The 22,394-nt window shown below is 38.0% G+C and overlaps 1 protein-coding gene across 5 annotated transcripts in view; it reads left to right on the top strand.

The window, feature by feature from the left end:
* The window catches only part of slmapa (sarcolemma associated protein a), a 69,915-nt gene that overhangs the window by 8,116 nt on the left and 39,405 nt on the right, over positions 1-22,394 (top strand). For all 5 annotated transcript variants that reach the window (XM_056236318.1, XM_056236313.1, XM_056236315.1 and 2 more), the window contains exons 2-3: positions 14,962-15,109; positions 16,654-16,726. In XM_056236318.1, coding sequence (XP_056092293.1) covers positions 14,962-15,109; positions 16,654-16,726 — 221 coding nt within the window. The remainder of the gene's footprint in view (positions 1-14,961; positions 15,110-16,653; positions 16,727-22,394) is intronic.

The raw sequence follows: 22,394 nt of genomic DNA, 5'->3' as shown, positions 1-22,394 counted from the left end.
TTTGAACATGTAAAAAAATGAATTTCACCATGTAAACGAAAACGAGGATACCATACATGCATTGCCATCATGACAGTGCAAGAGTTGAGTCTAGATTTATAGTCATGTGAGATCGTGGCGGTCTGTTTTCTGGTTATTGGTATCACCAGGTTTGTTAGTTTTAGGTGATCCTTAGTATCAGTATGTAAATACCATAATACCCAAATGTAAATATTACCATCTGCTCAGTCTAAATTAAAAAGAGCCCTTTGAAATTACTGAGTTCCTGGCAACTCTATAAATATCAGCTAGTCTTATTGTGAATTTGAATTTATTCATGCATCATAATTAGGTTGTTTACATTTGTTGGGTTTTTACCTGATGCCATGGAAACACCAGAGGAGAGTTAGGCTAATTCATGTGATGTTGGTCACATCACTGATCAATTATTCATTGCTTGGAAAAAGTCATTTTCATCTATGCTATTACCGGTAACTAGAAATTATTAAATTTATTGGTCGCACATATCTCATATAATAGTAAATTCTGCTTTTTGCCGCTGTTTTTGTGCGTGTACCTGATATATATATATATATATATCGAGGGTTTTCCTTTTGCACTTTTTTACGGTTACGGTTACATTAAAGTCCCTGTAAAGGCAATTCTAAAAAAAAATTCTAAACACATAAATGTTAGAAATGCATTGCTAAAACATAATACAAAAACTGTGAACTGTGAAGTACTGAATTGTGGAGTTAGACCATTAAACAGTTTTTCACGATTGCTATTTTCCGGATTTTTTGGGCGGGGCTAAAACGGGGCTCGATGACGCACTGGAGCCCCTGAGCTCCTGGCCACGCCCCTACTTGATGATGCACTGAGGCAACTGAGGCTGGCCCCTCCCCTAACAATAGAGCACATTCGGATCAGTTTGGCGCTCAATCGCAAACTATTAGTTACTACAGCCTACAGTTTGCTAGCTATAGCTATGCCTTCGACACGGAAATGCGTAGGCTACTACCTGGATGCGCTCATGTACAAAACAGATCTTTATTTAAATTACCTAAAAACGATCACATCACATCCACACATCAAGGTGGATTCATTTTGTGAAGAGCCAACCTTGATGGAAAGCTGAGGATCACCACCAACACCCGCCTGTAGTGATCATTTTACACGGGATAGTTTTATAAACTTTTGTCGGAGACAGACAACTGGGATTCACTGATAATCCGCTGTTATGGGGCCGAACCGACTATCTCTCGCCTCGGCCTTCATCCTCCCGTCCCGAAAGCAGTATCACCTAATATCAGCGTCGGCAGCTTTCCCGCGAGTGGGCGTGGCTTCAGCGCAGCCAGCGGACACGCCCCCAGCGTTTGAGAGCAGAGAATAATGCTCACTTTTTCAAGATTTGGATAGCTTATTTTATGTACTTGCCGGCTTTTTTTATCATTCAAATTTGGCTGGGTGGCTAATAACACATTTTTCTGTGGTGTGACAAACTCAGAACACATACTTAATTTTGACTTTACAGGGACTTTAAATTGTGTTTCTCTCCATTAGTCTGTTGCTGATCATCTCCTCCATATTTGCGTATGTTCCTTTAGCATTTTTAGCTGCAGGCTGTTGCATATTTTCTGTCAAAGTGTGAGTTCTGTTGTCGAGTCTTAAAATAGTCTGATTCCATTTGCACCCCGTTTATACAGTCTGTTGTTATTATAGGAAGCGCCAAGTCGAGGACAACTGTCTAGCAGCTGACTTTAGCTATCAGAGCCTCCTCCTTAATATGAACTCACCCAGTGCCCCGCGGGGCGACCCACACCGTAAATCTTGAGCAGCCGTGACTCTTCTCAAGTCACCTTTAATGATATATAGGTGAAACTAGAAAAATTAGAATATCGTGCAAAAGTTCATTTATTTCAGTAATTCAACTTAAAAGGTGAAACTAATATATTATATAGACTCATTACATGCAAAGTGAGATATTTCAAGCCTTTATTTGTTATAATTTTGATGATTATGGCTTACAGCTTATGAAAACCTTTTCACAATATTCTAATTTTAGTTTGGGGTTTTCATAAACTGTAATCCATAATCATCAAAATTATAACAAAGGCTTGAAGTATCTCACTTTGCATGTAATGAGTCTATATAATATATTAGTTTCACCTTTTAAGTTGAATTACTGAAATAAATCAACTTTTGCACCATATCCTAATTTTTTTTATTTCACCTGTATATCGCTTTACAAATTTAAAATACAAATTTTATTTGTATAGCACGTTTAAAAACAACTGGTGTTGACCAAAGCGCTTTACAAGGCCAAGAAACCAAACAATAATAGTAATTAAAAAAAAAAAATCACGATATATTAAAAGCTATTGAAAAAAAAAAAAGTTTTCAAAGTTGATTTAAAAATGGTCAAAGTTTGGGCGGATCTGATCATGTAAGCCGGTAAGCTATTCCATAGCTTAGGGCCGATGACTGTAAATGCACGATCACCCCTATTTTTAAGTCTAGTTCTAGGGACAGATAGTAAATTAGAGTGCCCTGATCTGAGTGATTTATATAATACAGAATGTTTCAAAGCTGCTTTACAGGGATAACAGGTAAATTATGCATTTCGGCTGTTTAGCTTTCAGTTCAGTGTTGATTTAGTGCCGTTGTAAAGATCATCAATTATTAAATTAGTGCATTTCATCTATAAAGCAGTTCTGCAAAAAATATGTCATCGTCCAGCTCAGTTCAGTTTTCATATAGCAGCATCAGAAAAGTAATATTTTTGAATATTAAGTGTCCCCAACTAAGCGACAGTGGCAAGGAACCCAAACTCCTTGTGACAGACCAGGCTCAGTTGGGAGTCCAGTTCTGGCCTAGTATGTGACTAAAGTACACATCAGTCTCATCAGTGCTCCTGCTAGATGTCATAAAATACTGATATAATAAAAATTTATGTCTTGAGGTAGAAAGTAAAGTACACCCTCAGCAAATTCTGTAATGACACTTATAGTCTGTATGGTAAAGTAGCTTATTCGCAGTAGTGAATTCTGGTTGCATATATTAATTTGCTGCGTGATGTAATTAGTGCTGCCACTAACGACTAATTTTCTAACGACTAATCTTTCGACTAATTTTTCGATTAGTCGACTAATCTAAACGACTAATAAAAAAAAAAAGTGTTTATTTCGTTGTGTCCATTTTATTTTGAACTCAACTGAAGGGCCAAAACATAAAATGTCACCTGTTCAAAAACATTATGTATTAACAATCTAAGTAGGGCTGCAACAAACGATTATTTTGATAATCGATTAATCTAACGATTAATCGTCGATTATTTTGCAGACTAATCAGTAAGTTTGGAACGATTATTCAGCTTTTCCAATTAGTTAAAACATTGAGTTATACATATTCTAACTATAATATAAAAAAAGAAAATCACTTCAGCTTTTGAAATAGTTGTTTTAATGAACTTTGAGCCAACTAAACAGGTCATTCTCTTTAAGTTTTCAGATTTCGGTCCAACTCAAATCACACACAAATGCTCTCTAAGCATTGTTTAATAGGCCCACTGCTTTTCTTAGAACTGAAACAGAAAAAGGGACATTTACTTCAGGACACAAAGAATGGCAAAATATTAATCTGCAAACAATTATTATAATTATAAAATTACAATCTTTTTTTACATGACAATTGAGCTGACAGAGACGTTCTCATTCACCTTTTAATTTATAGTATGATAAAGTAACTGCCATGATATTCTTCCTATATCATAGGAAGGATATAACATCTCGTTTTGTAAGTATTCATGATTATTGAACAAAATACAGGCAAGTGATAAGACTATAATAATACCTAATATACTAATAGTGTTACAATAATAAAAACAGCCCTGACTCCTAAGCTCGATCAAGCTTTATTCTATGCAAAATAAGTCATCACATTACTGTAATTATATTACTATTGATAATATTATTACTATTATTAGTAGTATTGCATTCTCTAATAAAGAGAGATTTACCGCTGGTTAGTGGTTAGTATAACCTGACTCCGCCAGATGGATTTGCTCCGCATATCCATCTGGAAACCTTCCGTTGAAGTAGTTTTGGTAAGGAGCGAAAATACTGGTTAGCTGATTGGCCTATGTTGGTGATAGACGGGCCAAATCAACCAATCAGATCAACGAAGCATATGACGTACTAACAGAGCGTATCTTTTCCTCTGAGAAAAGCCTCCAGAGCAGTGTTTTGCTCTTCTTTCAGTGAAGAAATACTCTGTAATTCCGATAAAACTTGCTCGATAGCCACGCTGATGCTAGTTTCATCCGCTGAAGCCGACATGTTCTTTAGACTGAACTGACGCGCTTCTCGTTGCGTCACACCTCAACCCGCCTCAAAGCCAACGCTGATTGGACGTTCGTTTGGTGAACTGCTCCCAAATTTTCTTTAACGGAAAGTATCCAGACTGATCTGCGAGTGAAACCTTGAAAGCTCGCGAGATCAGGATGGTCTCACGAGGCTATGGTTAGTAAGCTCCAGCTGGAGAACACTCACTTCTCACCGGCTCCTCTTTTGCCGGGATGTTTCCTCTTGCACTCCAACATGCATGTTGTGCTTTTTCACGGGAGAAAAGCAAGTTCCGCCTTGCATGTATTGCACACGACAGCATTCTTGATTTGAAGTTTTGTGAAACTTTCCCAAACCTAAACCTTGCTAGTTCGGATTCGTTTGCACTGTCATAATTCGCGCTGTTTTCTCTTCTACCGCAATAGCATTTGTAAGGGCTGCACTACACTCTAGCGCTACAGCGCCGTAGCGGTCAAATCGCGATATTGCAGGCCCTTACATTAGGTCACGTGAGATCAAACGACTACTCGACAACAAAGATATTTGTCGACAAATTTTTGTTGTCGACAACGTCGACTAATCGTTGCAGCCCTAAATCTAAGCATTAAGTATCTGCATTTCCATTAGGCTATACCATATTAGTCAGAGTCCTAATCTAATCCTCTAATAACAAACATGTATGTATTACTTAAATTAGCTCTTTGTTCTGCCTTAAAAAATGTACAGTAAGCTAATAATGATTAATTTATGTACATTTCTGAAAAGCATAACTGATAACATCACTCTGAATAGTAAAGTAGATGCAATGCATTTTCTGTGAAAAGCGCTATACAAATATGTAGCTCGCGTTTACACTTGCGTGCATGGCAGGCCCGTGCCGCGGTTCGCGTGAATGTGAAAGCAACACGGACTCGGGAGCGCTTGTTCAGGAAGTTAAGTAGCCTGCCCATGCGTTTTAGCTGATTATGATGCATTTAGTTAAATAAAACACATGTAAGGGATGATAGTGTTGATGATTTACCTTGGATACGCGAGAGTTGAGTCTGCAGTGTATTCGCGCATTGCGCGTGCAATCAGGGCAACACATTTGGAAATCCACTGTCTCCTCAAAAGAGTCCGTTTGAAAAACACAATATATTGACCCGCGTTCTGTTTTCTATCATGCGCCGTGCACGTTTGCGATGGCATAAGATGCACGCAAACTCAACAGGGTTCGATAGAATTGAGTGTGAAACCAGACCAACGCTGCGGGGGGCGCCGGGAACAATCGCGCTCGCGCTCGGACCGCAGCAAACGAGCCCACTGTGAAAGCTCCGTCACCTGCCTCCGCAATTTTTCATAATAAAGCAGTGAAGGCGGGCGGGAACGTGAAGGAAAATGATAGCAGATAAACCAGCAGGGCGCGCACGGCGCACAGACTGGTGTGTGGAGGTGAATTACAGTGAGCCGTTTGTGACGGGAGACCAAAAATAAATAGCGGTCAATAGTAAAATGACACGTCGACTAAAAAAATTGCCGTCGACTAATTTGCATGGTCGATTACGTCGACTAAGTCGACTAATCGCGGCAGCACTAGATGTAATGTCCTGTTTCAGCAACGTTTTCTAATAAATAATTCACACTTTTTTTGTAGAAACATCAAATCTCTGCAGTAACTTCTATTTGCAGACACATAAGATGCGAACCACCAACCAATCATAGGCCTCTATCTGGAAAAAACTCTTGTGTGAGTGCTGTGATCTAATGAGATCTTGTCAACACAATTAATAATAGCATTAATTGTGAGACATCTTAATTGGATCATATGTTATCTATGTAAATCCACTTTATCCACCCTGTTAATGTGTTGGTATGCAGATTGGATGCTCACACTGCAAGTTATATTTCAAACATGTATCTAGCCCTGTTTTATGATATACACTTAATTTACTTTACAAATCCTCATGTTTTCGTCCAAACCCTTTGCTAGTGATCTCTAAAATCACTGCTGCGTTGTTTTTCAAAGAAACAAATATTTGAACTTTGCATGTTTCCTAAATCATTGCAAAAATATTATGATATTTTTATGCTATAGTACTGTCATGACATGTCCTTTTTATTCTGAATCGCCAATATATTGTCATTTTTTGTCGAAAAACACAAACTGTCACTAAAATACTGTGTAATACTGTAACACTGATGTATTTTACTCAGGGAAAGGGGGTTCGTCATTTGAGATGACTTCAGGTTTTCCAGGGAAAGCACACACACACACACACACACACAGCCTTTTGAAATCTTAAACCCCACTTAGGGTTGAGTCATTCTGCTCCGGTAGTGAATTTTAAATCTCCACTGGGTCTGATCGAATGTTCAGAGAATATACTGAATAGTTTGTCTTTATATCTGTTTATGGTAATGATGTTTTTGCTGCAGTCGTTCTCATTCATTCAGGTCATTACATAATGTCTGCAAAATTTCTTCTTGCAAGCAATTTTCCAGTTGTTTTCCGTGTTAAAATAGTGTTTACATACATCACCTTTCCAGCTTTGAGTGAGAGATTGAAGCTTTCCAGGTTCTTATTGATTTCCCTGGTTCTGCTAAAGAACTCTTGAGGATTAAGGTTAAGGTTGCTTTATTGCCTGACCTGCTGATTAGCAAGCAACCAGGCTTAGCGCGTTAGTGTCTTCGCTATAGCTGACCTGCTTTACACTGGCTGTACCGATCAATGTTAATTTCCTCAGCCAGGCTGTTTGTTTCCCATCCCTGGATGGAGCTCTCCTCAGGTAGGAATGATTTAGGTGTAGACTTGCTTTTGAAGCTTAAACTCTGCATTCCTTCAAACTCAGTGTTGGCTCTGAGAGACGTTCTCAAGGAATAAATCTTGTGGCTGATATGGCAAAAGAAGACTTACACAGACAACATGATGTGAGCTTATGTTTTAGGGCTGAGCGATATCAATATTATCACGATTGTCATACGATATCGATATTTATCACGATATTCATTTACTATTAATTGGGAAGGAAATATTTCCACATATTTGTTCGATCTTGAGAATGAATGTAAACTTGTTTGTTCACAATGAAACTCCACAGAGTAGCTAACTTTTAATTTAGGTCCCTATGAAATCTGTTTTATTTTCCCCTAAATTCTTTTTTCCACTTAATTTTTTGGAATGTTTTATGATTTATAACAAATTAAGCTTTTAAAATGTAATCAAATGAAAAAATAACAATTAATTTACATGCATTTTGACTCGTGAAGATCTTTCAGGTTTAGGTTTAGTTTCAGATGGTAGTTTTTCTCAAATGAAACGGTGAAAAGCTTGTGAAGTGTCTCTCAGAGCAGCTCTGGAGATGAAGTTTATTTGCTCATGTCCTCGTATATTGAGACAGCAGATGCTGAAAACACAATGAGCGTGACGTCACGTGTGTGTGAGTCTGTGTATCAGACGAAACCGCGCCGTTCATTCACACAGAGACACACAGAAATCGCGTATTAGCGACATGCACTGACTGGCTGTTGTCTCGTTTATTTCTGCTGTGTCATTGTTAGATTAATATGGAAGCTTGTTTCCGCCACTGAATAAAAAAAATTGCGACCTTTTATCTCGCAATTGCGAGATATGAAGTCAGAATTGTGAGAAATAGTCGCAATTGCGAGATATAAAGTCGCAATTATGAGAAATAAAGTCGCAATTGCGAGAAAAAAAGACAGAATTGCGACTTTTTATCTCACAATTCTGACTTTATAACACATAATTGCGAGTTTCTATCTCGAAATTCTGACATCTTTTCTCAGAATTGTGAGATATAAACTCGCAATTGCGAGTTATCAGGCCAATTGTAAGGGGGGAAAAAGACTAACTTTTTTCCCCTCAGAATAGTTTATATCTCACAATTCTGACTTTTCAACTCACAATTTCGACTTTATATCACGCATTTCTGACTTTATAACACGCAATTGCGACTTTTTATCACGCAATTCTGACTTTATAACCTGCAATTGCGACTTTATATCAATAAATTCTGACTTTATATCTTGCAATTTTGACTTTACAACACGCAATTGCGACTTTATATCAATAAATTCTGACTTTATATCTCGCAATTCTGACTTTATAACCTGCAATTGCGACTTTATATCAATAAATTCGGACTTTATATCTCGCAATTATGACTTTATATCACGCAATTGCGATTTTATATCACGCAATTCTGACTTTATATCTCGCAATTGTGGGGAAAAAAGTCAGAATTGTGAGATAAAAAGTCGCAATTACCTTTTTTATTTTGCATTCTGTGGCGGAAACAAGCTTCCATAGATTAATCCATATCGTTTAAAAATGTCCAGAGCTTATCGTTATCAACGTTAATTTTATCGCGCAATCTTGATATCCCTTATCGTCCAGCCCTATTTGGTACTATTTTCAGTAGAACAGTGAAGTAATGGATTTCACTGAATCTCCTTGTAATAAAAAAGAGCTTGCACAGACGACGTGCGTCAGACATAAACATTAACATGCTGTTTCAATATTTTAGAGTTTGTGTATATGTTTGTGCTGTTTATACAATATGACGCTATGTTTGGAGATTCAAGACTAGATAAGTGTGCAGTCTGTTATATTTACATTTGTTCTTTGCAGACAGTGAATGTCAACACCTGACACCTGTTGACTTGAATAATTACTTGTAAAAACTTTAAGCAATTGTTTACTTTTTTTGAGAAAGTTGTTTTATCACTTTTTTTTCCAAATATTAACCCATTTTAATTTTTTACATTACATATTTAATTTGAATAAAGGAGTGTACATTAGTATATTAGTTGCCTGTATGTTGGCATAACCACCCAACTAGAGTAAAATGTCTTTGTTAAACCATTCTACCAGCAGAACTGAAGCTGATGATCCCCTTTCCTTTTAATTATCAGTCTTGGAAGTGTTAATTGCACAAATCTTCTCGGCACTTGTTTGCACGGGGTAATAGTGCCTTTCTGTAGAGCTTATATAAAACCTGCACTGAAAATAGTTCCAGTCTGCTCAAGGACTCACATTTGACCATGTTAATAATTAGGTAGAGTATAAGGAGATTTCTTATAGGATAAATGATGACCTTCACGCTGTTCTCAGGAATACTGACACCTGTTTGAGATGTGCTGAATAAGTTCACATCAGATTTGTGTTGGCGCTGCTGTTGAGGCCGTCAGAGACAGAAGGCCGGTGTCTCTTTGCTGGAATGCTAATGTGATCTTTGACGATGGGATGTGGGCGAATCCCTGACATAAAAATGAGCTCTCTCTCTCTCTCTCTCTCTCTCTCTCTCTCTCTCTCTCTCTCTCTCTCTCTCTCTCTCTCTCTCTCTCTCTCTTATGTCACTCACCCCCTGGGTAGTAGCCACTTGACAGTCACTGTGACAGATGCAGGTGCTTTAGTGATGGTGTCCCAGTTTATTAAATGAATATTTAACACGCCAGCTGTTGATTAATGAAGGGAAGCTGAAGTTCCTCCTCAAACTGCTACCGCTTGACTATAATTATAACACCAAGTATTTTACACTACCTAGAAAGGAAGGGTTAAAAATGAAAAGCATGAATTGAAAACAGGGTTGCACGATTTTGGAAAAAACTGACATTCGTATATTTTGTTTTTCTGCTATATATATTGCGATATGAAAACCGTTTCACCAGATGACTTGAAAATTTCTATTTGGAAAGAATTAAATCTCAGGGTGTATGTCAATAAAATGTTTTATGTCAAAGAGGTTTGGCTTACAGTTTGTTTTGGCAATCCCTGCATAGTGCATAAATGTTTTTATTAGTGCTGTCAAACGATTAAAATATTTAATCGCGATTAATCGCATGAATGTCATAGTTAACTCGTGATTAATCGCAATTAATCGCACATTTGTATCTATTCTAAATGTCTCTTGATTTCTTTTTGTCCCATTATTTTTTCTCATTTTAATGCTCTTATCAACATGGAAAAGTGGATCGGCTTGCTTTGTGCAAATGTTTTTTATTGAAAACAATATTGGCATATACACAATTTCACACTAACATTCTCACTTGGAGCAAATAATCTCTCACACAATGTAACACTGTCCATCAATAAAAGGGTGAAAGAAATACTGACGAGGTCCTGATATTGACGAGGGGGCGGAGAATTCGCATCAGCTGTGTGTGTGTGTGTGTGTGTGTGTGTGTGTGTGTGTGTGTGTGTGTGTGTGTGCTTGGCCAACAAGTGGTATTTCAGACTGGACGTGCTGCAATGATGATAGCTCAGTTCACAACGACAAAACACACAGATCACTTTGGTCTTGTCAATGGAACCATTTGGCAACTTTTTAAAAGTAAACTTTCCATTCAGAATCTTATTGGCATCCATTTCGGCGTCTCGCGCTCGTCATCCACTCAAAACTTAACGTTAACCTACTATTTGGCCGGCTTGCAAGCCTAAACAAGTGTGTGCGGCGTGCCTGTTGTTTTGTTTCCGGTCAAGCTAGATCCGCTTGCGCTTTGGTCGACGAAGCAACAAAACGTCCTCGCGCGGCGCAAGCCATTGAAATGAATGGGTTTCATAGCGCATGCCGCGCACGGTTGCAAAAGCATGTGAAAAAAACTACAAAGTTTGCTAGGCCAAAAAGACCGTTAATCTCACAATAAAAAAAATTAACGCCGTTAAAATGGGTTTGCGTTAACGCCGTTAATAACGCGTTTAACTGACAGCCCTAGTTTTTATATTTCCTGTATTTAAATGTTCATTAAATAACCCTTAATGTATCAATAGATATTGTTCAATCTAATTGAAGTATAATTTTTTTTTTTGTTCAGGGCTGCCTGTCAGCTTTACTGAAAAATATTAACCTGATATGAACCATGAAAAAAGGTGATCTGATGTTGTCATGTTTCATTTGTCTCATTTAGTTTTTCAGTTGTTGCATTGTTAACATTATTTGTCCTTTTAGAAAACTGAACAAATGTAAGCGTAGTGACCACAATAACCTCAGAATACAGCCAGAACAACCGTTAGCAAGAGGAAATAGGAGGGAATATGCTGTGTCATTTGTGCTTCTCCATTCTTTCTCATTTGCTTGTACACTTAGTAATTCTGGGTGTTTAAAGTCACTAAGCAAAGTTGAAGGACCGTACATGGCATCCCGCTATACTGGGATCCAGCTGATGCATTCACACATTCTGCTTCTGGATGCATTACGTTGCTGTTGCCTGGCTTAAAAAAATGTGATAACTTGTTAAATAATGCGATATTCGATATGATTATGCTTTAAGCGTGTAATGTAAATTATATTTAAATATATTTAAAAACTGAAAAAGCTATAACCAACATACATGTTTCTCATAATTTTTGTGAGAAGAAAGCATCCCAATGACTTCTGAAAGTGAACAGCAGTGTTTTACTGTGGCATTGCATAACAAGTGTAATTTTAATGTCAGTGTACACCAGGAGGGCTTAGGGTTTCAGGTAGGCCTACATTAGGTTTATTTAACAACAGAAATTGAATAATCCAATGCAAAAATAAAACACTGCTTAGTTTTCACTGTATGAATTAAATATACACTGATTCTTAGTAAAGCTACAAAAGTTATTCAGTCAAGAGCAGTGAGTGATTTTCTCTTTCTTTTGTTGTAGTGATTAAAGTGTGTATGTCAGGGTAAATTTTTTTTTTTTTTTTTAGATATATTAAATAAGGGTTAGATGTCTGAGTGAAAATGTAATTATCATTAAAATTATTACTGTAATTGCCCTACAGTAAGCTTTATAGCCATTTCTGTCAAGATCATTATTTTCCAAAATCCCCCTCAAACCTAAGATGGCCCACAGCCATACAATTTTGAGCCTCCCAGGCGTGAGACAGATGAGGAGCCAAACAGAAATTTAAATAATTCCTATCGAAGAAACATAAATATCTGGTGTGAAGAGAACCAGTGGAGAGTTGGGCAGGTATAGGCATAACTTAGAGCTGGAACGGTACATGTATTCGTATTGAACCGAAACGGTTCGGGCGTCATGGTTCGGTGCATGAATATACACGAGTATAAAATTAAATAAAACTCGCGTGCAAATTAATTAATGCGGAACTACTGTTAGATCAAGGGTTATTTAGGGACACATAATCTGTTGCTCCGCCTAAGCTCTGAAGCTCCGTGGCTATAATGAACAGGCTGCGATGTCAAGATTGCAATGCTGGAATGTGTGTGTGTGTGTGAAGCAGCACTGAAGTGGAGAGAGAGAGACGCGGGCGCGATCGAACAGTGGAAACATAAAAACGGGAAGAAATGTGCGCTGCAAATGATCGAAGTCTTGGATACCGAAGCAGCACTGAAGTCAGCGCATTTGGTCCGAACAAAGTTGACCCAGGCACACAACACAGACCTGCTTTTTGGGAAAAAGTGGACTCTGTGACCGGTTTTAACGGTGTTTTTGCACCCAGCACAAACGCAGGAAATCACCAATCGTGAAAATACGCCTGCGTATACCTAACTAACTACCTAACTTAAATAGCTAACTAAATAAATGAATGTCCTAATCACTAATTCTTTCACTCTATCACTCATACAATTATCAACACAGCTCACAAACTCACTTTCTCCGCGCCCTGGGAGACGTTTCCCTCTTATGACGTCAAGCGATCCGTTTGGGCGGAGGAGCAGTTTTAAGTGAGTACTGAAAATAACGAACTTTTTCATCTTATATTCTGCCTTAAGGTATCGAAAATCATACAAAACAATACAACAACTTGTAAAACGTGTATTTCCCCTAACTATTTTGTGTTAATCATAATTACAAATTTAACCTGACATACGCACTTTAACATTAAACACACAGATGGTAGCAGGTTTATTAGTCTGTCACTTTAAGAGCTGCACAGATCCAATATATTGTTACATGCTTTCTTTCTCAACTGTTTACTCCACTGAAGATATAACTGTTTTTACGTGAATACTCAAGACGTGCATTTTGACATAATTTTGTGTGTATTCGGCCATATAGCTGAATTCACGATCACATGCTGTCTGAGAGGCGGCTAACTGTGTGTGTGTGTGTGTGTGTGTGCGTGTACACGCGTATGTAACAGCCACGTGTCCAGTCTACTCTCTGCTGTCCGGGTCTACCTAAAACTTGGACTTTTTATCATTTTTTCGATATATCGTGCATCTCTAATTTGTATTTATAAAGTGTAATGCATGTCTGAATCAAAAACGTCCTATATGCACATGAGAGCTAATCTGTGTTTTCTCTAAATGAGCTGGTTGCTTATTCACAGACGCATCACCAATGCCATGCGGTCTTCATGCCAATCCACAACACAGATCTCAAATTTCACTCCCGTTATGATGGAGGATGAGATGCCGCTCGACTCTGGCTCAGTCATACAGCCAGTCAGTAGCGTGATGTGAAGTTAAATGCTTGTTAAAGGGTAAAAATGTTCTCCTTGTGAGCTGTGTCCTCATAAAGACAGGTTTGTAGTTCTTAATCTCGCACAACCTTGATCTCATTGTATTGAAGGAGACCGCATTCATCCTGTGGCTTAACCTGATGAACCTGTTAACAGTGATGCCCACATAGTGACACGTGATGTGGGATGCTGGCGGTGGGTGGAAATGAATGTCACTCTTAATGTAGTCGTGCTTGACAGTGAATCTATTCATCCAGCTAAACGCAAAGAAATTCAGAAGCATTCATTCTGAATGGAGTTGAACAGAGTACATGAAACAATTACCCTGGTGAAAATTATGGGCATAAAGCCAGGTCTCCAGTGCCCTCGATGCTTGTGTTTAGTATGCGTGTAGCCGATCAGGGATGTTGTACGATTTCCTAGCTATTATTGGTTATTTTAAGCAGCCAAAGCAAATCTGTAACTAATGTGTATAGAGGATACTTTTCATTGCCTTTGGGTCAACTTTGATCACAGGAGTAGTAAGTAATTACATTTGTCAGATGGGTGATACAGTGGTATTTTAGTATAATTTCTATGTTATTTTAGTATTTATTCATATTTTGAATTAGCTTTTATTTAGATTTTATTATGTGTTTTTGTCTTTAGTTTTTCTTACAAATATTAAAGCTTACATTTATATTTAGTAATTGAAGTACTGAATCTTATTTCAGTTTTTTTAATAGCATTTAATATTTTGAACCACCTCTTATTTTTATATTTACAGTTTTCATTTTAAATGTAAGTTTTAATAATTGTATGTTATGTGCTTTTGACTTTTTAATATTTAAGGACTCTCTTTTAAATATATTGTATAGCTTTAATTAATTCAACTTATTTCTGTTTTTATTTCAACTAATTTCAGTGTTTTTCCATTTAATTTTATTTTATTTCAGCTTTATTTCAATTACCTAAAACAATTTTTTTTTTTTTTAACTGTGGTAATACGTGTATTATTACCTATCTAGTTAAATGATAGTTTAAGTTTTGCTACTGCCTTAAAAATGTGTTTATAATCTGTATTGTAATGATGAACCTGTCGACCTCTCTGTGCATTGCATTAAATGGTTTCACCTCTTTAGCTCGAGCACTTCCTCTTTTTTAACTATTGCTCTCTTTCGTCTTGCACATTTGTTCTGCACACTTTCAGTCTAGTGCTATATCTGATCGCATCTGTAATCTTTCCGTCTCTCCTCTGTTTACAGTTCTATCTCCAGGACACCAAAAGCAGCAATGGCACCTTCATCAACAGCCAGCGTCTGAGCCGGGGGTCGGAGGAGAGCCCTCCCTGCGAGGTGCTCTCCGGTGACATCATTCAGTTTGGGGTGGATGTGACCGAGAATACCCGGAAAGGTGAGGAAAGCCTGTTTGCATTAGTGGTACATTAAATCAATCTGTGCCAAATTTCGGTACCTGAGAACGCATCTGGGTGCGAGAGTAAAACTATTTAAATACGAATCCTATAAATACGAAAGACGCCCGGTTTCGTTTACCACACACACACACACACACACACACACTGAAGCATGCGTGACGTTCGCTATTTTTTTCAGCCTCTGCAGTCTCACTACATGAGAACATGAATGCATTTCCAGAGCCGCTCTGAGAGTCACTGAATTCATCAGCATTTTACGGTTTCATTTAAGAAAAACTATCGTTACATCATTAACACAGAAACTCAAATGTCTTCACCACAACCCATCAAAATAAAAGTAAACTTGATAATATATTACTGTTGTACAGTAGAATTTAGATATCTCAATTTAATATTAATACTAACTAATAATAAATGATCAAAAAAATTTTTTTTACTGAATAATCGCACTTTAATTATAATATAATACTAACACTAATAATAAATTATCAAAAAAGATTTTTTTTAAGGAATAATCACACTTTTCCTTCTATGTTGTCATTTTAACAGTATAAAGCTCAGTTGTGCCGCATGTTGTTTGACAAAAAAGTTTTAATTTCATATAAAAGATCAATTAAATATTTTGTCTTCATTTGATTACTGGAAAATTCACAACACAGAATTTGTGAAAAACAAAACATTTCATATAAATGATTTTTTTTTTTATTACTATAATGGTTGTTTTTATTAATATTCAAGCATCACAGACAATGGCAGACTGTGACCAAGGCAGCTCTGGCATAATGTCAATAACACTTCTACAAATGACTTGTAGAGTGTTAATTTGGGGGCTCTGTTTCTTGGTAGTGTAAAAGAGGACACCTTCGATTGAAAGTTGAAGTCTTTGACACAAATGCAACTGTTACAAACTGCACTTTTTAAAGATTCTGCAATGGCAGAGATGTAATTTTGAAACCCAAGAGTGCTGGTTGATTGCTTTTCTGGATGTGTTGCAACTTAAGTACATGCAATGGGACGCTTTCACAATCAGATACAAATGCAAAGTAACTTACCCTTTTAAAACGAATGTAAGCATACATTACTTAATAGCAGAACGAAAGTACATAAGAATGAGAAAACCTGTTAGGAGCGCTGTATTTTAAATGGCAAGGTATTAAAATTAGCTTCCAGTTTAGTTTGGAAACTTGTTTTAAGTCACATTTGGGTGTTGTGTGTTTAATTCTTAGCATTGTTGCGGCACAAGTTGGCTTCGTCTCATCAGAACGCCAGGAAATCTTCTCTGGATGTTTTTGCTGATCATAAACACACTCATTTTTAAAGCTGATAGACTTTAATACATGCTTCTTGGATGACCTCATATTAGAGCTTGTTATAAACATTTTTATGGCCTATTTATGTTTGGGATAACCTGTACCTTTCTTTAAATTCTTATGAAAATAATCATTTGCATGTCTTTTTTTGTACGACCACTGTTGTCATAAAACACTAATTTATGTACCTGGTTTTCTCTTGTTCTTTTTAGTCACTCATGGCTGTATAGTGTCGACCATCAAGCTCTTCTTACCAGATGGCATGGAAGGTCGGCGGCGATCAGAGTAAGTCCTGTTTGAATATTTTTAATATGTTAATATGTTTATCTTCTATCTGTCATTCGCTCAACCTGGTGTGTTATTGTCATTAAGGTAGCTCGTGCTTACCAGCTTTATCATTTGTAAAAACATGCACAGAATGTGATAAAATCTCTGACAACTGAGGCTTACAGCTGCTGATTATACTGATTCAGTTGACCAAAACAAGATTTGCCTGTGCTTGTTCAGAGGAAATGACATGTGGGCTGTTAGTTGGACTGCTAGTTGCCAAATGTTGAATGACGGGAATTAGTGGTGGATCAGATCTTGGCTTTTATGCTGGTTTTGGTTCTGTGGTTGTTGTCATTTCCTATGTTTATTTTCTTGGTTATTTAGCAAACGCAAGTATTTACATATATAATCTAACCACATGACACAATGATGCTCTGTGCCTTTCCATTAAGTCTTTTGGTTTAGCAGAATATGCCAAATGAAATTCAGCGTAAGGTCCAATTACAGCATCTATGGCATCGAAATGATTTGGACTAACAGTCACTTAGTTTTTAGTTCATAAAATGTCTGTGCGATGCTGTGTAAGAACTATAGGTTTACTTTTGCTTTGTTGTTCTTTTTTATAAACTTCATGTACATTACTGATAAGAAAAAAATGAAAACAGTTATTTCACTGAAAAGCCATTAAATGAGAGCTGTCACAGAGTATACTGGGAATGTCAATTTATGAGTTTTAAAAATGACTTTTTCTTTTTCACTTCCAAAAACTGTACATTTACCGTATTTTCCGCACTATACGGCGCACCGGATTATAAGGCGCACCTTCAATGAATGACCTATTTTAGAACATTTTTCATATATAGGGCGCACCGGATTATAAGGCGCATAAGATACTGCAGTCAAACGTTTGACTGGGTTTGCGTTATGCATCCACTAGATGTCAACAAATGTCAACAAAACAGTCAGATGAAGTCAAACTTTATTAAGCGTTCTGACAACTCCGTTCACTCCCATGGTAACGTTGTTCAAACGTTAAAGGAAAACTCTGGTCAATTTTAACATTGAGCTCATTTTTTGTAAATTTGGAGTGCTGTCAGTACAGATAACAACGACAAAAACCGGTGTTGCCTACACTGTGTTATCCTCTTTTTAAAATGTGCACCCTGTTGACTTAAACGGGACAAGTTTTAAACCTGCTTTTAGCCTCTTAACAACCTTAATGTGTCATTACAAGTGCACAGCCATGTGAGTGAACACGGTGAATCTGACTGCAGTAAATGTGAAAGATATGAATAAAAATTATGTTTATTCAGCCAACTCACATACCCGTATTTTCTTCCTGTTTTCGGTCGAAGTCCACAGTAGGCGATTGTCGAGTGCGCGCGATCATTGGTAACTAAGCAACAGTGGAGACTCGGACTGTCAGCTGTCAGCCGATGACGGTGCTGTGTGGTGTTCTGAGAATATCGGCTCAAATGGATAGTTCATCCGAATCAGATGTTGAAGACACGGAGGAGGTTTGATCGCGCGCGAACTCGACAATCAACTACTGTGGACTTCGGCCGAAAACAGGAAGTAAATACGGGTATGTGAGCCGGCTGGATAAAGAGATTATTCCTGCCTTCGTGAAAGCTCGGATCACAGTTGAGACTGATATATCAGCCCAGGCATCCACGATCCATTGGCAGATTATGGCGTAAGTCGCCCGGCGCTGTCTCCCCGTCTTGGTGAACGTGTGTTCACCATCCATATATAAGGCGCTCCGGATTATAAGGCGCACTGTCGTTTTTTGAGAAAATTAAAGGCTTTTAAGTGCGCCTTATAGTGCGGAAAATACGGTAACAGTATTTGACTGTAAAATTGCATGAAATTAAATTTCCCCATTAGATCTATTCTAGTTTTTCACCGTATATAGTAAAGCCCAATTTATACTTCTGCGTCAACCTCCCGCTGTAGCTACGTCGTAGGCTGTGTGTAGCGCAGCCTACTATACAAACTTTCTACACAGACCAAGAGGCAAGAGCCTGTTAGCTTAGCTTCTACAGAAAGATGGCTGACACTCTTTACATTCTGTGAGTGAGATCCCGCTCCATATGGGCGTGGAGAAAACATGCTGAACACTGGCTGTAGTCTTTAGGCTCTTGCACAAAAATCCTCCGATGACGCAAAATGACGACGGGAGCACGGTAATTCGAAAATACTACTGGTTTTCTACTGATACAAAGCTTAATGCTAAATCCTGAAGTACCCCTTTAAGGGGACTTGCTGTTTACCAATAAACAGGTTTTTACCGTAGCATTTTTTCAGTCTTTTTTTTTATATATACAGTGCATGTTATTGATTTAAAAGCACATTGTTCATCAAATTGTAATCATAGCTTGCAAAAAGGTGATATTTTTTGCCTCAATTTTATTTTGTGCATGACTCACTGTGACCCGGCCAGTTATTGATTTTTGATTGGATTTGTGTGATGCTGCACGAATGTCTGAGACGAGAGATGAGCACAGGCTCCGCGGGGGTCTCGTGGGTCTCATCCGCCTCCATCTGCTCCCCGTTCCATTTCGACAGCATTAGTCTGAGTGTCACCAAATCCACACAGGTTTTATTTCATTGAAATCTAGGTGTACACCAGCCATGTGCACCAACTTTACGTTTCACCTGCATTTTCTTCATTTAGTTCAAAGCCATTTATTGAACTGCCATCCAGGGTGCAGAGCCAAACAGTCGTCTAGTTAGTAATCTGATGCTCGGCATGGCTGGTGTTTATTATATTCATGAAGAGGGATATTGATGGTCCTGTTGACGGAAGGGATTTCCTACCACCGTATGAATGCTATGTTTGACTGTGCATGTATCATCGGCTATAAAAATCGTTTAACGGAAGGCATCCGTGGAGCAGATGGCTCTCCCATTGAATGCTTCCCTGTGGCCTCCAGTGCTGGCAGGACCTGTTAAACCAACTCACGTGGAAACAAGGTGTGTACTGTGGGCATTTCTGGAGCTTTAAAAGATTTCATGCATCTCCTCGTTTAGCGTGGAAGTGCTTGCTGAATAATAAAGCTGACAGGGAAATCTTAGAGATCTTTACTTTTTCTAAACTCCATAAACACAGGGATGTGGGACCACACACCTTGAGTCTCGCTGCTGGCAGACAGTGTCTGTAAATCCTCCCTGTGGCTCGATGTGTTAATGACTGAACCTCTTTTCTTTTCTTTAACTCCTGCTCTGTTAGGGATGGGTCAGTGATTGTTGACTGGTCGGTTAATAATTTACTAGTTTGTTAGTGGGGTCAGCTTCCGAGTTTTAGATTTTTTTGTTGTTGTTGTTGTATATAACGTATGATAAAATATAAAATGTTCCATGTCAGTGGTTCTCAAACCTCTCTTGGAGTACCACCTGCATTTTGTGTGTCTCAATAATCAAGAAACTTTACAGCCGTACCATGAGAGCAGCAGGCGTAATGATATGACGCAGCGCCTGGAAATAGTTCCGTTGTGTTGACGGAAGGTGGCCTATTTCCAGGCGCTGCGTCATATCATTACGCCTGCTGCTCTCATGGTACGGCTGTAAAGTTTCTTGATTATTACGCAGGAATGAGAGTATAGTTCCTAGCCATATCAGCCTAGAAAATCGCAACTTTACATTTTCCGTCGGTCTTAGTGCACGATGTAACTACAGAAGAGTCAAGTTTTAAATAGGAAAAATATCGAAACTCTTTGGTCATTTTTCTTTTAGAAATGCTAGTGGTCTTGTCCACTTCAATGATGTATGCTAAGCTATGCTAAAAGTGGTACCGCCAGAACCTGAGATCGGCTGAATGGATTCAAAAACGGTAAAACTCAACAGTTTAACTCTGGGGGAGTTGTAAAATGAGCCTATTTCCAAAAAAAGTGGAGTATCCCTTTAATAATACCAGTTACAGCGCGAAATAAACATGATTGAGCATCTGAAAGTGTGTTAAAAGATAGAGTACAACTTATCGAAATCCGTATCATGTCACATGGAATCACTCAATCAGTGTTTCAACCGCGGAAAGACGACAGTAAAACAACTTGTAAACAATGTCATGTAACGTCACATTTACCTCAGAAAAACCATATTCAGTGACCATAAACTCGTTAGTCAGCTAGAAAAATTAACTCTAAAGAGGAGCATTTGTTAAATATATGCACCATATGACATATTCAATATTTAATGCATGTTTGAATAAATCTGCCAAGTTTTTATGACAGCCACCATTTAAATGTTTATCATATAACTTTATTATTATAAAATAAAAGTGTAAGTTAAGTGTTTGTATACAAATCAGTATAATTACCAATATTATAGGCTAATGAAGCCTAGTAGGCTACAACTGACTCCCATAGTTTACAGCATTTATTTTCCTTGAGAAAATTTGCCGTGTATTGTACCTAATATCCAAAATAATCAATATTGCATCGAATTGAATTGCAAGCTTGTGAATCGAATTGTGAAATTTGTTTCAATACCCAGCCCTAGTTGTCATCGTGTGTAGGCGCAGGTCCTGCATCAGATGTGGATCCGGTGGACTGCGGTAAACCTCGGATAAACAGAGATACTAATATTAGCATAGATGCCAGCCTTCTTATGATCTAACAAGTACATCAGGATTTGTGGGGATTGTTCCCAGTTCCGGCTGATCTAAACTATGCAGCCTAAATTGAATTATAGAAGTCTATAATGTGTTATGTGTATGCTAGGCCGAAGAGATGTGTTTTTTTCTGCAGTGGAGCTCCTTGGCCCAAGCTCTCGACCCAGCCGCATGTTCACATCCAGTTTGAGGTATTTTTAGACGCCACACGCGTCTAGTTGTTGAGTTCTTGCCTCTGGAGCCCTGCACGACCAGAGATGCATGTTCGGGGTTAGCGGCATGTGTCTGTGCGCTCTTCTGTTTATTAGAAGATGCAGTCCTGGGATTCGTGTTTGTAGCCAGGGCTTTTACTTGATGTTTGTGTTGCGAGTGAGGTCAAAAAGGCAGCCTGAGAAATCATATCTCACCACTAGCCTGCTGAAATTCTTTCCAGCAAGTCGACAAAAGACATCTGCTTAAGATATAAGAGTTTCTCAGCCTTCACTCTTTCCACTTAATGTTCATCTAGCCACTTTCAGATTGATTTATATTGTTGCTCTGTGAGTAGGGAGATAGATAGATAGATAGATAGATAGATAGATAGATAGATAGATAGATAGATAGATAGATAGATAGATAGATAGATAGATAGATAGATAGATAGATAGATAGATTTATTGAAGGAGGGGAAACGACAGAGATGTGATCGTCATCGAGGGCTGGGTTGCTGCTGATCGTTTTTATTTTCCATCTGGAGGGCGAGAGAGTGTATTACTGGACAGGGATGTCCCGTTTCCTCCACTGGGTGAACTCTCACCATTTTCTTTCCCACTATAATTGATCACAGATTTCAGCATAACACCACAACCAGATCTGGGACATTGTTTCCAGGTTACTCATAGTGAATTTGTAATGGATTTCTAATCTGCCAATCACACTTTATTGGTTTCCTTGTGAGTTGTTTAATTTCTGCAAAAGCTATTCTGTACAGTCGTCTTTCACTGTCATCCTGATGTAAAAGCTAGTAGGGCTGGGCAAAAAAATCGATTTTTCGTTTAATTGTTTTTTAAAATGTGGTCGATTCAAAATCGA

This window comes from Rhinichthys klamathensis, unplaced genomic scaffold (assembly GCF_029890125.1).
Source record: "Rhinichthys klamathensis goyatoka isolate OS25496 unplaced genomic scaffold, OSU_Roscu_1.1 h1tg000444l_1, whole genome shotgun sequence".
NCBI classification, from domain to species: Eukaryota; Metazoa; Chordata; class Actinopteri; order Cypriniformes; family Leuciscidae; genus Rhinichthys; species Rhinichthys klamathensis.
Note: the sequence above shows the minus strand (reverse complement) of the source record. Positions and strands in the feature narration are given on the sequence as shown.